Source organism: Sprattus sprattus, assembly GCF_963457725.1.
Source record: "Sprattus sprattus genome assembly, chromosome: 4".
NCBI classification, from domain to species: Eukaryota; Metazoa; Chordata; class Actinopteri; order Clupeiformes; family Clupeidae; genus Sprattus; species Sprattus sprattus.
Genome location: NC_137923.1, coordinates 14,309,527 through 14,327,632, shown reverse-complemented (window position 1 = coordinate 14,327,632; position 18,106 = coordinate 14,309,527). Strand labels below are relative to the sequence as shown.

The 18,106-nt window shown below is 42.8% G+C and overlaps 1 protein-coding gene across 1 annotated transcript; it reads right to left on the bottom strand.

Annotated features, from left to right (window-relative positions):
• Positions 1 to 716: 716 nt before the first annotated feature.
• LOC308363365 (protein FAM200C-like) lies at positions 717 to 4,576 on the bottom strand (the record flags this gene model as incomplete). The annotated part of the gene is made up of 2 exons (XM_080836177.1): positions 717 to 733; positions 3,187 to 4,576. 2 exons carry the CDS (start codon positions 4,574 to 4,576, stop codon positions 717 to 719), a joined length of 1,407 nt encoding a protein of 468 aa, XP_080692303.1.
• Between the last annotated feature and the right edge of the window lie 13,530 nt (positions 4,577 to 18,106).

Here is an 18,106-nt window from a genome sequence, read left to right as displayed (position 1 = left end):
AACACTCAGAATTATTTAGGGTCACATCATACAAGTTGTCCATCTCTATGGGCCAGAAATATTGTTGCGAGACCTTAATGAACCCTTAGAGTAAAAAAAAGGTTGTATGTTTGTGTTATTTGTCCATTAGTATCAGTTATAATGTAGCTGGCTTCCCCAACTGATAGCCGGGCAAGATCACCATTGAGCAATAAAACAATGAACTCATGGTGAACAGCCAAATATCAACAATATTCAAAATATTTGTTAATCTTGTCAACCATAATGTGGCTAATCTCCCGAGTGTGTGTGATCTGTGATCACGATCACTTTTATGTAAAATATGGTGATCAAAATGATCGTGTTGATCACACACACTCAGGGATACATTGTATTTTTTTTTTTTACTCAATGGAGCTAAACCAGTCCTCGGTTGGGGGAAGTCAGCTAGTTCTAATCTAGGGAAGCCTATGAGCGAAACTTTTGTACAGATAATATAAATACAGGGATCACAAACAGTAACGTTAGGCAAGCCATAACTTGTAAGAATAGACCTGTCAATGGCCCAAAGCAAAGAAAAAATACAACTTGAACCTACCTCCACTGGGAAATGGATGCTGGCAGATAACAGTTGTATGAGAGACATCTGATTCCTGCAGGTGAACTCCAGATAGTCAAGGTCTTAGGGCTGCCGATCTAAGGCCCCCTCCAACCTAGACCTCAGTCTGTGGAGAACATCATTTCCCACTGCCACCTGACAAAAATGCATACATGAACATCCAATACACAATCAGCACATAACACTCAAAGTAGACATTCATGCATGGGCGTCAGCACCAATTTGAAAGTGGGGGGGACATGTTTGAGCGGGGGGTCTGGGGGTCCTCCCCCATAAAATTTTGAAAAACGTAGATGCAATTTCCCGCATTCTGGTGCATTTTACCATGTTTTAAGATTGAAAAAGGGAGTTAAACTAGTCATGCAGTTGAGCCTGATAATTATGTAGGCTACATTCAAACTGACCACCTCATTAAAGTATGACTGTTCAGGTCAGAAATGGCCAAATGTGTATTGAAACCCATAGTCTCTTAAGGATGGAAGCTGCCAGAAGTAAACGGTTAACGTAGGGGGAATAGTTTTCATATATGGCAAAGCTTGACAGCATGCCTAGCACACCAGTGTTCATTTTATTAATTGTGGCATTGACATCATCTTTCGTGTGTGAGTCAAAGAGAGGTATACAAGTGAGTGACACATTAAAAAAAAAAAATCTTCTTTGGTGAGTGTGTGTTTAGTCGCTGCTGTCGTTAGAAAAACTGCCATTAACTAGCTAACGTTAACGCCAGATTAGCTCACGGTTGTTATGGCAATAACAATACGATTATAGCCAGATAATGTCCATTGGGTGGTCCTTAATTGTCCACTACAGGTAAAACTTGGGCAACTCTGACTTACTTTCCTCTACTTCGATTCCGTATGTCCATTTCTGTGGTCTGCTTCTAGCGCGACGCTCCGATCAAATCAGAGAATGAATGAAAATGAATGACAGTTGAATCTGCGTGCGTGATGAGGCTGCGTAGTACTACACCAGGAAAACGCTGAGTGGATTTATATTGCTGTGGGTATTCCCCACTAATAAAGTGGAACGGATTTAATTGTGAAGCAATGGAAAGAATGCTGTACTAGTAGACCAGCATTCACGCACGCACTGATATTTTGACTGCAAAAGTGAGGGGGTCGAAACGACTTGTTTTGAAAAGTGAGGGGGTCTTGTCCCCCCCCAATTACATTGTCGCGACGCCCATGCATTCATGTTAACATATTACCAAAATTATGATAATGGTTCTTTGTCATGGATATGGATTGGTCATGTGTATGACTGTAAATGTTAAAGTTACAAGAAATTACAAATGTGGGGTTTCTGGTTAAAGCAAAAATCAACAGTTAACAGTTATTTTTCAACATGCTGCTGTCTATGAGTCTGTACGTGTTATGCTTAAGTGACTAGACTCTAGGTTATTGTGTTTTTTTGCTTATGGTCCATGCAGAAAAATGTTAAGTGCATCAATGTTCAAACAATTACTTAGTTTGGCCACCCCTGGCCTAGATCAACCGTTCCATCAACTTCCATGGATCTAACTAGTGTATTTGCGTAAAACTTGCTTCCACAAAAAATACACAATAAAGCGTTTTCAAGGACTTCAGAAAATGGTTACAAGAAGGCTACCCCAAAGTGTCATGAAAAGAAACGAAAATGACATGTCATTGCAAGGTGGTTTTGAGATCAGGCTGGTCATTATCCAGTTGAGGATGCACCTAACGTTATACCCCCACCACCACCTCTGCATGTGTCTGGAGAACAAGACAATAGCAGTTTGTTTGCTAAATGTTCTCATCGTGATAATGGGTCATATGAATACTGTTCATGGTTATCTTAATTAAATGTGAATCGGTCACAAGCATGCTAACGTTAGCTTTCGTTAGCTACCAAAGCAGTTCATACTATCTTCCATACAACGACAAGGATCTGAGTAACAGGTGGAACGAAGTGTGGAGTGAAAACCATTGACTATGATTGTGCGTTTTACAATTACTTTATTAACAACTTGAAATATAGGCCTTCTTACCTGTGCCATCTCTCGGTGTCTTGGTGTCTGTTTCCAGTGAACTGCTGCTGCCTGCATAACCGTTTCACTCAACTCTCCCAGCAGTTGCAGCAAGCTAGCGCTGATTGGCTAGTCAGTACAGGATACAATGTGTTGATTGGCGCGTTAGAAAATCTGCAATAAGCGCTGATTGGCTCTTTAGAAAGCTGGATAAAACACTGCCAAAAAGATTTTGTAATTCGTAACTGAAATCCGTAACTCGTATTTGAAATCCGTATCCATAATACGTAACTGGAATCCGTAACTGAAATCCGTATCTGCAGATAGATTTTGAAAGAGAAGATAGTTTTTGAAAGTGTAGATAGTTTTTGAAAGTGTAGATACATTTTGTATTTTGAAATCCGTAACTGTAAATGGATTTTGAAAGTGAAGATAGTTTTTGAAAGTGTAGAAATGTATCTATACATTTCGTATTTGAAATCCGTATCTGTAGATAGGTTTTGAAAGTGTAGATGGTTTCACAGATACAACATCTATATTACAGATACAAAATCTATATTACAGATTACAAAATATTTATGGCATTGATCTGATTCCATACTCTGCCACTGTATTTCCTGAGCCAGTGATTCGATGTCTGGCTCGAGTTTGGTAACAGCCAAACGAAAGTCGCTGTGCACATCCAGTCTGTTGCGTGCCTTTGTTTTGATGGTGACCAGAGCGCCGAAAGCCGTCTCTGACAGGTACGTTGTGGCGAATGGCAAGATGAATCTGGTGATCGCATGCTTAGCCAGCCTCGGAGCGACTCCTGGTCCTTTTGCCAACCAAAACTGCTTGAATCCATGCTCATCATAGAATCGCTTGCAGACGGAATTTGACTTTATATCCATGAGCTCATCCTCAGACTGGAGGTGCGCCACATCATCTTCTTTTGCGAGAAATGGGTCCATCACCCATGCGTCTTTTGAGACAAGTTCATGAATATCCGAAAAGCGGGAATGCATCTCTTCTTGAAGTCGATCCATATGGCAGGTGAATTGTCTGGTCAAAGCATCAGGTAACATCTCGCCTGATTGTTGTAGTAGCAAAGGAAAATGTTGTAGGTCCCCCTTTCTCAGTTTATTCCGCCTGAACTCCACTTTGCGCACAAACGCATCCACTGCTTCTTTGCACTCAATGACGGTGCCTTCTGCGCCCTGCATACGTTTGTTTGCCTCGTTGTATAGACTGAATATATCAGCAAGATATGCAGTCTTGATTAGAAACTCGTCATTCATTTCTTCTGCCAATTTCTGGTTGTGAACGGCCAAGAATTTCTGTATTTGGTCTTTCAGTTCCATGAATCGTGTCAGCACTTTCCCCCGGGAAAGCCAGCGAACTTCGGTGTGAAGTAGGAGTGTCTGATGCGTCTCGTCTTCACACAGCTGTGCAAAGATTCTCCTGTTGAGCGGGCGAGCTTTTATAAAGTTCACTATTTTGACCACAGTCTTTAATGTTTCGTTCAGGTCTTCGCAGAGATGTTTGCCTGCCAGTGCGTGCCTGTGTACCATGCAATGAAACACCAAGCAGTGCGGGGCCTTCTCTTTCAAACGGCTATTGAAGCCCTTATTTTTCCCCATCATTGAGGCGGCTCCATCAGTGCAGCATGCCACTATATTTTTGTAGGGTATGTTGTGGCTTGTGAGGTACGTGTCAACTGCACTAAAAATATCCTCTCCTCTTGTGGTGGATTTCAGATTTACAGACATAAGAATGTCCTGTTTTACCTCGGTCACCTCGATGTATTGTGCGTAAATGATGAGGATTGCTTCCTCGGCCACAGTGGTGGTTTCATCCAGCTGGATGGAAAAGGGACCGGTCTTCAATTTTTCGACTAGTGTGTTCTCGACGTTCCCTGCCATCCTGTCAATTCTATCTTTCACTGTGTTGTTGGACAGTGGCACAGTCTTAAATTTGTTGGCCACCTGCGGCCCACACATCCTCTCTGCCATTTTAATGCACGCAGGTTTAATCAGTGTTTCGCCAGCGGTGTGTGGCTTTTTGTCTTTGGCAATTAGAAGAGAACAGTCAAAAGATGCCAATGTTGCCTGCCTGTGGTCGCTTCCAGCCCTTAACAAACTGTCTTTAATGTTCTGTGGCCTGTTAGCAACAAGAAGCTCTTTTTTTCTTAGAAAAAACTCCTTCGGTTTTCCCACCGTATCCGGATGTTTTGTGGTCTGGTGTCGCTTTAACTTGCAGGGCTTCAAACTTTCGTTCGCTAGTTTGTCACGGCAAAATATACATTCACCTCGAACTTTATCCATGGCTTCTATGAATCCATACTCTATAAAACTTTCTTGGTACCCCCTCTTTTTCTTTTTGACACATTCCTCCGCTCTCTCTCCTACCTGTGGCGTAGCCATCTTTCCCTCACTCAGTAAGTCGCGAGGCAACAGCGCACGCACGAGAGAGAGTCACGTGATACGCTCGGTTCCCTGCGAAAACTCATTTTTAGTTTATAATTTTATTCCTAAATTTGTCTTCGTTCAAAAACAGAATAAAGGCTAAATGTAGCACTTACATTTGCTTACTTTTATGCATATATTAAATGCTTTGCCATTTATTCAACATGGTCTATACCCCTCAAAATCAAGAAGGCCTCGCGACCCCCTCGTGGATCTTTGGCGACCCATAGGTTGGGAACCACTGCTCTAGTGTATATATGTCCAACAAACAAACATAAACGACGTGTCGAGGAGAGGGAGCCTCCTTCAAACTGCGCCAAGACCGTCTTATTGTGGAGCTCAGCAAGCCCTCATGCGGCACAACTGCAGGCACTGCAGACTCTGCTACCCGCAGCTGTGGAAAACAGAGAGCACTGATAGCAGGGGGACGGGGCATGCCAGGCTGGGTCGTGACAGTGTCTGTTTAGATGGATCCAATTGCAAAAGGAGCTGCCCCCTACGTGTGTCCATTGTGTTCTCACCTTCCATGTTTGTTTCTTTTCCTCTTCAGTCTGTGTGGGAAAAGCAGGTATAAATCCGTGTGTTCGGGAAGGAGAGTTTTTTTTCAGCGTGAGAAATACGACGTGTGGCGGGAGTGCGTGATTAAAGACCGAAATGAGTGACTGTCACGCTCAATGCGTGACACTTGAGAGCCCTGTAGTTGACTCACTAAACAATTGTAAATTATTTGAAGCATGAGGTTTTGAGTGCAGCGTAATAGTCAAAATAATAGAATTTGTTACATTTGATTAATTCTTTATACTTCTGATGAATGTTTTCAACTGAAAGTTCCAAATTAGTACAGGTTCTGTTTTAATTATTTCAATTCTCTCTCTATCTGTTAATTTGTCACACCATAAAAACTGGGTCTATAGATCACTGTATGCCATTGCTGTTACTCGCATTGGTGACATCACTGCTCTCGTTATCATCCAGCTGTGCTTGAGCAGTGATGAGGAGCATGGCAGTATCATGCGCGTCGTCAGTGCAGGTGTCAGTGTCCCGGATATGGGCAGCTGTGGCATAGACATCTATTATATATGACTATGAGCTAATGGTACATGAGGGCTCACCGTTTGTTGAAGCAAGGTAGGCAGGGTTAGTTGGTGCTGAAGCAGCGATTTGTCTGCTGCTGCTAACATTAGCTAAACTTGGCTCAGCAGCAATTGAAACATTATCAGATGAACTTGAAATATTATCAGAAAGTTCTTCCGAATTTTTGATTGGAAGTATTGTGTTAGGTAATTTCTCCCCGAACCTCTCATCCTTCCTTTTCTACCACTTAGAAATCGTTTCATGCTTAACTTTGCACCCACAAACGCCACCCCACGACAAATTGTCCGTGACAAAAACGTCATGCGACATGGAATATTTTTTCCATGATGGATTTAAGATACATTTTAGGCTGATATATAAAATAAAATAATTGTGTTTTCATGCTTATTATGAATTATAATTCGTTTGCAAATACAGGTGATTCATTTTAATTATTGAAAAAAAAAAAAAACGTAAATACGACTAGGCCCCCTGGTGGCCGAGGCCCTGGGCAACTGCCCGACTTGCCCAATGGGACGCACCGCCCCTGCTCTGGCTAATCTTTCTGGTGTGCTATGAGGTTCTCTGGCTGATCTCTCTGGTCTGCTATGAGATTCTGCTTGCTGATGGCTGTCCGCTCAATTTCTCACTCTCCTCACTCGGCCCCTCTGAATGGAGACATTAAAGCCTTGGACACGGGACCCAGCCAAGCCAAACAATCTCATTAAACATGCTTCGCAGCTCCGGAGTGGAACACGTGGCAAACTCCCGGTGAACCTGACAGAGCTATTGTGTTGAAGATAAAACAACACAAATACACCAATGATTCTGTGGAAGCCCATTTCATGCTATTACCCTCAGTACAGTTCACAAAAATGATTGTGATAAGGCTCATGTTCTCTGGCAATCACCTCTGAGCTGTGCCATCAAGGCACCTATATTTTTCCCGCACACCTAAACAGTGTAATGTCTTCTAATGGTTAGTGAAGGATGGGTGCCATGGAGAAACCCATATTCTTCCCGCACACCTAAACGAACATTATAATGTCTTCTAATGGTAGGGAAAGATAAGTGTATATAACAAGTCTTGTTATCTCCAGCTAATATGTTGGAGCAGTGGGTGCCTGTATCCTAGTGAGTTACGGAGGTATTCACATGAACAAAAATGAGGCCAGAAAGGTGTGTATGTGTGTGTGTATTTCCCAACCTGCACCTTAGGTGTCTCTTGAGAAATGTTTTCATGCCTGACATTTGGTGTGTGTGTGTGCATGTACATGTCTTGAGTGTGTGGCTATCTATGTGTTGTAGTTCAGGCCCAGTGTTTCAAGACTGGAGTGACCTTCACTCTCCAGTCACTGTCATTAGCAGTGTGTGTGTGTGTGTGTGTGTGTGGGGGGCTATCGGATGAGGGGGAGGCTGGCGCCAGGAGCTCTCCGTTCTTCTTGGCGAAGTTTCATCATCTTTGATGTTCATGAAAAATTAGAGCAGGAAAGAACGAGAGAGAGGGGAGAGATTAAGAGAACAGAGAGCCAAAAGGAGGAGAAGGAGGAGAGATGTGGTCTCCTTAATTTTTAATCAGCAGCTGCTTTTTAAATGAGGCCCTGTGTCAGCGGAAAGCTCTGCTGACTCTCCCAATCCCTGACCCCTCCCGCACGTGCCAATTTCCAAATTATTTATAGGCCCAGATCGATACGGATAGCTGACGCCATGGCCAGCACTGATGTCAAGATAGCAATGCTGCTGCTACCGCTGCTGATGTTGTTGTTGCTGTTTTACGATAACTGTTTGGGAGTTGCCAGGGTGTTACTGGTGAATGCTGTGTGTATGTGCCTGTGTGTGTGTGTGTGTGGTCAAGAGTGCAAGACAATTCTAGGGCTTTTTATATATAGACTCATAGACAGGAGGAGGATATGGGGAATCGTGAAGGTCCATGTCAACATAAACTTTTACTGAGAACATCAAATGTGTCTGTCTCAACAATTAACAGCTGAAGCAAGCTTTCAGCAGTGTGAACTTGATTTAGGCAGCACTCTGACTTCATCTAGTCATGTGTTTGAGGAGCTCACGTTCACCACAGACATTTTAAAACTGAAAGCAGAGAAGCTCTCCCACACAAATAAACTTTGTATAGCTTAAAAGGTTTATCGTCTGCATCACTCCATCAATAACATTCTATTGTCCACTCACTGGGGCCACCTTAGATCTAGCGCCTGCTTTCTACTGGCAGACCTTCCACAGTGTTGTATCCACACTAAAAAAAGGAACAAGTAGGATATTGTTGTACAAATTCCTAAACAACCTATTTGTATGTCTGTCACTCCCATCAAGAGGCAAGGAGACACCACGATAGAACCATTGCTCTCCTTCTCCTCTCATCTCTTTACCCGACTGCAGACATGTGACCAGGGGACCAGGGATGAAATGGCAGAGTAAGAGCATCGGTTCCAAGGCTGGATCGGTGTGAAAAGTGCGATTAAAAAAAACAAGCACTGATTATCCAGTCTCTAAGGATGACTTTAGGTGACACTGTCTATTGTCCATCAGAGGTGACCACCACTTTGCATTCCACACACACACATACTATGTAACCCCACTAAGGTGTGGGTTCAGGTTCTTAATTCCAAAGGAATGAATGAGTGAAGGAGACTGTGTACCACAATAAATATGTCTTTAATAAGTTACTGAGTGAGTAAAATGGTATATCTACACAAGACAGGCAGAAGAAATAAGACTAAACAAATGCCTGTAATTGATAAGGACTGTAGGCTATTCACTGATTATCCAAATCATAAAAGAAAAGAAGTACATTTAAGGGCGAGAGTAAGAATAGGTCGACCGCGGCTAAAGCCCACCCTAGAGGTAAGACTAGTTTTAGGGTTTGTATCAAGTAGCCAACCTTGTTACTACACCACTACACACCAACACAAACGGCAAGTCACAACGGCTATCCACTACACCACAAACCACACACTTCACACTACGGCTCCTAGTAGCGGGGGTTGCACAACACACAAGTTGTAAGAGAGGATAAGAAAGTAAAACTCGCCAAGACACAAACAAGTAAATGGAAGGTGGTTTTACATCCCCAAAGGACAGCAACACTATGCAGGGCTACGTCAATGAGTTAGCTAAAAGGTGGAAACACTGATATCACAGCTTATGGCTATTCAAACATTTTGTCAATGACATTATTAGTTCCTCGCTTCAGATTGGCATATTTTCCTCAAAAGTCGTTGTACAGGGCTGGCTGTCCTTTCACTGATCGAATTTTGTTTATTATTTTTATTGTTATTATTATTATTAATGGCATGGTTTAAACGGTTTGTGAAAACTGGTTTAAATGGTTTGGAGAATCTTTGTGTCTGAAATGTATGCCTGCTTATTACAAGAGCAATAGTGTGATTGCTAAACGAGTAAATTACCAAGAAACAAACTAGTCATTATGGACGACAAGCTGTACTGTGAAATTGCAACAGCTTCCTTTGCTCTGGGGGTATAGATGCTGACAAGCGGCAAGGTTCCCCCTATTGTTAGCACCATGTCATTGCAAGTGTATAAGCAGTGGGCTGATTGATATGTCAGACCTAGTGACATGATGCAGTTGGGGTCTTGTGTCTGTTAATGGCGCACTAAATAGCTCCTGCTCTATTGGGGCTGTGGTCCTGAAAGCCTCTGTAAAACGAGATAGTGAGTTCAGTTCATCAGTATGCAACATGTTATGGGTTGTTATAGTTAACCAAAACTATGACTAAAACTATAACCAGCAGTGAAAAAAAATAAAAAAATAAAATAGGTAACTGAAATAAAAATAAAAACACTGTTTGAAAAAACACGAAAAACAATGCATGAACTAAACTGAGTACAATTGCAGGTCAAATCAGATTTGTTTTTGTTTTTGAGTGATACAAATAAATCATTTTATTTCATGCATTCTTTCATCCTACCTTTTCAGCTTCTGATTAATTAAGGGTTTCCTCATAATACCCCGAAAAATTGGCACTTAAATTAAATAAAACCCAAACTAAAACTAGTCAAATCCTCAAAATAAGAAAAAAACTAAGATTTCAAAGCAATAATAATCCCGGACGTGCGCACTCTAAAATGCATGTACACACACACACACACACACTTTCTCTCTCCTTTTTCCTCTTCACGGTGAGGTCTCTTGTTATTTCGTCTTTTCCTGTGTCATCCCTCTGTCTTTCTCTTCTGTCTTTCTATCACTTCTCTGCTCGAGCAGCAGCCAGCCGGCATTATCCCCCACTTTGTTCTTCTCCCCTCTGGAAACACACAATACAACAGGAGTAAGGGGAGTGGATGGGGGGGAGAAAGGCAATGTTAACAGCGTGGCAGAGAGAGCGCAAAACAACATCCTGGGCTCCTTTAGCGGTGGAAAGGAGGAGTGGTCATTTGGCTGAATGATGGGATGTGTGCAGGTGTGTGAGTGTGTGTGGGGGTGTGGGCATATGCTGTTGGCATATGCTCCGTGGGGCTGCTGGCCAGACTTTGACCCTTTTGGGGGTGATGTTTGTCTGAGTGATGGAGTTGCAGTCCAGTGCCTGCCCAGTCACAGGAGACCCATGGGGGATAGATAGGAGAAGAATGAATGACTGGTAAGGGGATGGTGGTGTAAGGCGGAATGCACTGTGATAGTGAAAAAACTGACAAAATGGACACCCAGATTTCCAAAGTCTGGCCAGGCTAGCAATGAGAAGACCACTCCTGCATGTATGCACCGCCATTAGACACAGAGGTGAGTGTGTCTGTGGGTATGTATATGATTGTAACATAATAATTTGCAGTCTTAAATTGATCCTTACAATATAGACATCAGTCTGATCATGGTTTCATTGCAATCTGAAGTATCTGCCCTAGACTGGACTGGACTAAACTGGACTGTTTTGGACAAGAATATCACTACTTTAGTTTTTGCATAATAATCATCCTCCCTGACACCTCTGTCCTATTCAACTCTAGACAGCTATCCAGAGAGCTAGTTGGACAGAAGGACATGGTCTTAGGACCCTGCCCCTACCATTGGATTGGTTTGTGGAAATGTATGGAAATAGAGATTATGTTATTTAGGCAGCCATTTTAATTTGCTCCCCATCTTTACCCTTCACTTGTTCTCACTCACATTCTCTCTTTCCCTTCTCATCTCTTTATCATGTTCACTCACTCCTTCAGGTTTGTGTTTAATTTATTTACTTTCGATACATTCAGATTAATGAGGGCATTTTAGTGTATTTGGTCTAATTGACATCCAACCTGTTAAATTTGCAGTTGTATTATTAAATTAGATTTTCACCTTACATTCAGTTTGATAGATACTTGTAACATTTAAACGTACCGGGTATGTACAGTATATGTGTTTGTGTTTGTTTGTGGCAGACTTTCTTCACCTGGGTCATGAAGCTCTGCCTAGCCATAAAACCATTTGGCATCGTAGACATGCCCTTCCCCAACACCACAACACCGGCGAAATGACCTTTCATGGTCCGTGCTGCAGCCACCAAGCTGCCAATCAGTGGAGCCTTTTCTTCTGGGGCGGGGTGTGCGGCGACGGAGCGGGGCCTGTGACCTCTGTGGTGCATGCTGCAGACATTGGGCATCATCAGACATCACGGCCTTCGTCTCACCCAATGTGACCCATGCAGAGACTGAGTCAGCACAGGAATGTCACAGGGACACATCAGCCGCAGCGCAAGCGGGTTGCTTTGGGAAGGACAGACAGCACATGCACACACACACGCACAAATAAAGACTGTAAAGCTGTCAATAATACTCAGGGGTGCTTACACAGGAGATGAGGCATCTCCATAGGCGCGTGTGTGGCAGAAGGGTTCTATCTTTGTGAGTGATTGAGTTTGTGTGTGCATGTGTTTGCATAACTTAGCTTTTGAAGAATGGCAGTGTATGTTTGTGTGTATGTGTGTGAAAGTATGGGCATTCCTTTGCTTCTGGAGAGTCTATGTTTGGTCTACACATGTGTTTTTTTTATATATCACTACGCCCCTCATTTGTTGTCTTCTGGTAGAGATTTCTCCACTGACCTTCTCATCATGAAAGGCAGCCTCTCTCCCCTCACGTTCCTTTCACTCCCCCGCTTTTTCTCCCACTCTTTTTTTTTCTGTCCTATGCTCTCCACTCTCATTTCCATAAACATATAGACATGCACTTATCTGTGGTCTGCTCCTTCTCTCTGTCTAAATTGGTCCCCCACAGATGCTTTTACCCCAGAGAGCTACATGTCCTTTGTGGACAAAGCATTATGGAAAAAGCTTCTTTTTTTTTTTTTTAAAGAAAGTTGAATTGAATATATTTACACTCCTCGGGTACATCATTCGCTTCCTTTTCTCGATCCCCTTTTTGTGTCATGGGAGTGATATGGGTATAATGATTCCTTTCTTCTCTCTGTCTCACACCACTCCGTGGAGTGTGGAGGTGTTTGTGTGTGGGGAATGGAGGGGGGTTCTGCATGTTCGGATGGGGAGAAGAGGGAACAGAGGTGCCAACAGAGCCAACAACTCATCTGGCACTCTCTCTCTCACACACAGACACACACACACACACACACACACACACATATGCTGGTCTGTGTTCAAAGTCATTGTCATCCGCCTGTATGGGGCATATATTCTGATTACACATGTAGAGAAAGACACACACACACACACACACACACACGTTCCTTCATATGCAGACATGCAAGCAAGCAGATGTTTACACACATACGTGCAGTTTTCCACACTAGAGTAATACTCTAGAAAAATCTGAAGATTCACACAGATGTTTTAATGATCAAACTCAACCCCTGAATTTCTCAAATTTTAAAATCTCAAAACTCCAAGGCACCCAATTAAAACTCAAACGCCGTAGTCGCTACCCAATCCTTAAAAAGCCAAACCCCTCCGTTTCCCTCCCTGCTGAGGCTTTTCAGGAAATGGGGATAGTAGAGGAGCAGGGGCCCTGGCAGCCTTTGAGAGGGGTGGACTGACTTCAGTTGCACAGATTTAGGCAAATAGGGATCTAACAGCCCAGAGCTGAACTAGGGAGGAGCTGGCAGCCGACCAGCACCCTCTGGCACACATGAGCACAGAAGCCAAAAAGCCGTCTGGAATATCCAAGCACGTTGAAGGAGAGATGTGGGGAGGGGGGCGAGGAGGCAGGTGATAGCCTGGACAGTTTTGGGTAAATATTATCCCGTAACTGCATGTCAGGTTTCTTCTTGAGAAGCAATAAAGTTTATTTTTTTGATTGTCAGTAAAAAATAGTGCTGTCAGTTTAACGCGTTTTTCACAGCGTTAACGCAAACCCATTTTAACGCCGATCGCAAGATCAACGTTGTTTTTTTAGAGTAACATACTTTTTGGCCTCACAAACTGTGTAGTAGGCTAACGTTACGGTTTGAGTGAATGTTGAGCGTAACACATTTGCATAAAGCAAGCCAATCCATTTTTCCATGTTGATAAGAGCATAGAAATAAAAGAAATGATGGGAAAAAATGATTGAAGGGACATTTAAAATAGATAAAAAATTTAGATTAATCGCGATTCATTTTGAGTTAACTATGACAAAACTGCAGAACACAACACCGGTCACCATTACACTTCTCCCTATAGCACATTACACAACACCTGTCAGTTTCATGTTGCCCATCATTTTAAAATGAGATGGGCCCCAAATCTTCTAGTTCTATTGGCCCCTTAGCTTGTGATTTTCCCTAGCAGTTGATTGTCTATCTTAATTTCTCAGGTGAAAGTTAGAACATAATTGGGAATTCAACTGAAACACATGTGTTTTTAAAATCACCCTGGCTACACATATATAATGTTGGACATTATATTTTTATATCTGACTTGATTATGCTCTTACTGTTAACATTTGTTGTACATATAAAATGTAAAGTATGTGTAGCACTGTAAATATCTTAGGCTTTCTTCTCAGCCTAATCCCTTAATAACCATATAACCATATATAACCAATAACCAATAACGCTTTTAGCTGAAACAGTGGAGCCTATTCCTTTCTTCTTTCCTGATCTGCACTAGATCCACTGTAAATCCTCATAGGATGCTAGATAACATCACCAGACAAACAGTGGCCATTTTTCATTGTCTCTGTTTTTTCTCTAGTTTGTTTTGTTTTGTGATTTCACAGAATGGCTCTGGAGAGTAGAGGGGAATATCAGCTGTACAGTGAGTGACAACCTGCAACATGAAGAGGTTATCAGGTAGCCTGACGATTTCATACTCATAATTCTAGTCAGAATATGAGTCTGATACTGCTCCATTGGGCTGTGATTATGGGGCGTGTTTCAACGAACCAGGAAAAAAAATGCCTCTTCGCTCAATTGGATATACCTAGAACCAGTCAGAGCAACGTAGTATGACCATCGGAGCCAGCTGTTACATTACACTTTTACCGGATCCCGTAGGAAGGACGGCTATTACATCTTTTCGATCGGCAAATACCTTGATAGCGTGTCTCTGTTCCTCTATCAAAATGAATGCACTGTCAATGTCTTCTAAAACAGACTTGAATTCCCAAATTGTAGCTCTCCAGCGGCAGCCATGTTTGTTGAATACGAATTCAACCCAAGCGTTGGTGACGTAGTTGATTACGTTAAGGTTGATCATCTGTCCATCATCGTATAAAGTCGCCCTGACAATTTAATTGGTCAGATCAGTTTCTGAAATCTGATAATTTCTCCCCAACGGAGTCAGACTGAACTTCCAGACCTTAAATGTTGTGGGCGGGGCTAAGTTCTGTCTGGTATCCAGGCTAGATATCAGGGGGAGTCACTATAGAAAAAAAGATGGCGCATATCCTGTACTTATGTATGGGTTTGAAAGGCAAGGTCCTTATGGAGCATAGATTTGTACAGTGGAACATGATATTTCTGCTGACATCAAGAAAGAAAAGCAAAACAGGAAACTTAGATTGGCCTTGCGGACGATACCAAGATGAGTGAAGCACGTCTGAAAGCACGGCTCAACACACTCAGCATTTATGTAAACACAAGGACACAGAGAAACAGAGACGTTCCATTTGTGCATGGCAAAACAGCTCTCCTCTCACACACACTATTTATTCAAAGACCTTTGCGTGGTGCCCTTCTGTACCATTTCACACTCCCACCCCGACCTTGGGCCTGACCAATATGCAATTGTGGAAACGCTTTGCTTTGACCTGTTCAGCCTGTAAGCAGAAACACGGTTGGACACGCTCACATGTAGGCTCTCTAACACACACACACACATACCTTTTTACAGGTATGTACAGCCTACACCTGCACACACACCAGACACAAGCACACACACACTCATTTGGACGTGTACACACAGAGGCTCACATATATGTTTGCATGCACAAACACATACACACACTCACATACACACAAACACAGAAGATGCAGAGGTGGGATAATGTTTCAGGGCACCTCATCTCTCTCCTGACTTGTTTCATCTTTCCCTCTCGTCTCTCCCTCACCCCTCCCTCTTTTTTCAATCACTTGGTTTGAAAGGAGGCCAAAAGAAAAAGAAAGGAGAAAGAGTGAGAAAGAGAGAACACTATGACTTCTCTTTCCAAACATTAAAACCGTGTGATTTAGAGGCTTGCGATGCAGGAGTAGTCAAGGTCTTTTCTCCTACAGGAACACAGGAGGGTCAGGCACAAAAGCAGTACCCTCTACCACTCTACACAGCCCCCAGCCTCTTCCCCCTTTAAAAAAGTGGCCCCTCTTATTACCAGGCTGTCTGTCAAACAACGTGCTGAAATGGCACACATTAGCATGTTGATTTACTGCACCAAGGAGCACAGGCACTGCCACTTATTTCATTAAGAGGGGAGAATAATTAAGATTAATGGACAAAGACACACTGGTGTGTTATTGGGCAAGTGTCTAGGGATCGATGGAGAAGGGAAGATGAGTTGTGTGGGGAAAGTGTGTGTTTGTGTCTCAGAGAGGCTGTGTGTGTGTGTGTGTGCATCTGAGAGAGGTTGTGTGAATGTGTGTGTGTCTGAGAGAGGTTGTTTGTGTGTGTGTGTGTTTGTATGTATGCATATTTTAGTTGCAAATGCGAAGGAGGTGTATGCCATCTGTGTGTGCATGAGAGATTGTTCGAGTTATTTTAATAACCCACCCTCGGATTTAACGCTGGGTGATGGTTCGGAGGCCTCCCTCCCCTTATCCTGGTTTAGCCATGGCAGAGTTCATCTCACTGGAGGAAAAAGCTGTCAGTATGAGAAGCATGGGCTATAAAGAACACAGGCTGAGGCGCTCCCATCGCTCGGGACACGGTTGAGTTGTTACGCAGCCTCGCGGCAGCAGAACATCTTCATCACGGGTCGTTATCCGCCCCCTTATGGGGCCCACTGACGGATGAGATCAGGATCACCAAGCGAGTCGGACGACATCATGTCGTGCGGTTCATGTTCCGGGGTGTATGTTTAACGGCGGTTAAATTGGGGTGCAAATGAGAGGCATTCGTCGCTCGGCACGCTGAACGTGAACGGACTGGTTGCTGTGGAAATTATGCAAAAATGTCCTGGCAGCTCTAATCCCATCACCCATCACCTGTTGGGCCAGCCAGCCTGCCAGCATTACTAAACATATCTAAACACAAAATTTTTTAAAAAATCAATAAAACTGGGCTACAGACAGCGTATGTTGTATCGTGAAGGAGGGCCTTTACAGATCCCGGTGTAACAGGCCATAGTATACCCCCGGTCCGGATTATACCTAGGGTTAAAGGGGCATAGACTAGATTATACCCTGGGTATATTATGGCCTAAACCAATTTATACTCCGGGGTTTAAATTGGCCTAGGCCAATTCATACCCCCTCAGGCCAGATTATACCCCCATGATATCAGTAGTGTTGAGTGATATACACAAGAATTAATTAATTTTTCAATATTTTATAAGGGGTTCAGCTTTGTCAGATAAGTAAAGTGAGTAGTAACTGACTTAAATCTTAAAACTCTAAAACATAGACTTTTATTACTTTAACCAGAAAAACTGAAAAAATATTAGACTTAGACACAAAGATCAAAAATGACTACGTCCTGAAACTTAAACTTTTAAGACTAGCAAGTCCTCACTACAATATAAATGTTTAAAGTTAAACACTGATAACAACATCAAAATATCCACAAAGATTACTACTTCTCAGTAGTGTTATGCATTAAAATAAAAGCACATGCCCAAAACATGATGCAATTGTAACATAATATAATAAAAGTCATAATGTCCTGGAACTTCAACTAAGACTAGCAAGTCCTCGCTACAATAAACATTTTCATAAAGTTAAACACTGATAACAACATCCTCTAACGTTTGTTAGGACGTCTCTTAGGATGTCTGGGCATCTCAGGGAGTGGATGAGGGATACAGAACCGGGCAACATTCAACCAATGATATTAAGAATGTACTGCACTAGATGCATGGAAGTTTTAAATAAAAGAATGAATTAATTAATCAAATGTTTTATTGTCCGATCGACCCACACTCGCCCCATACCCATCAATGCGCTAGCATGTTCTGACAACACCCCTACCTGTTTAGATTTTTGGCAAATTTTCCCCTTATGCTATATATTTTTTGAATGTAAAAAATATTGGTTGGAGAAATAGAAGGGGTGCAAAAAACTCTTCTTTTTTTTTTTGCTAAGCGCAGTTTTTGGCACCAACCTCTAGGTGGCGCTCTAGGCAACCGTCTTTGTTGCCTATAGGAAGGGGCGGCCCTGCCTGGAGGGTTATAGTCTGGCCTAGGCTATTTTACACCCCCATGTATAGTTTGGCCTAGGACAGTTTATCCCCTGGGGTATACTCTGGCCCGGAGGGGCATAGTATGGCCTAGGCTATTTTACACCCCCGGGTATAGTTTGGCCTAGGACAGTTTATCCCAGAGGTATACTCTGGCCTGGGCCAAAGTATACCCAGGTTTAATCTGGCCTGGTTCAAAGTATACCCAGGTTTAATCTGGGCGGGGGTTAATTTG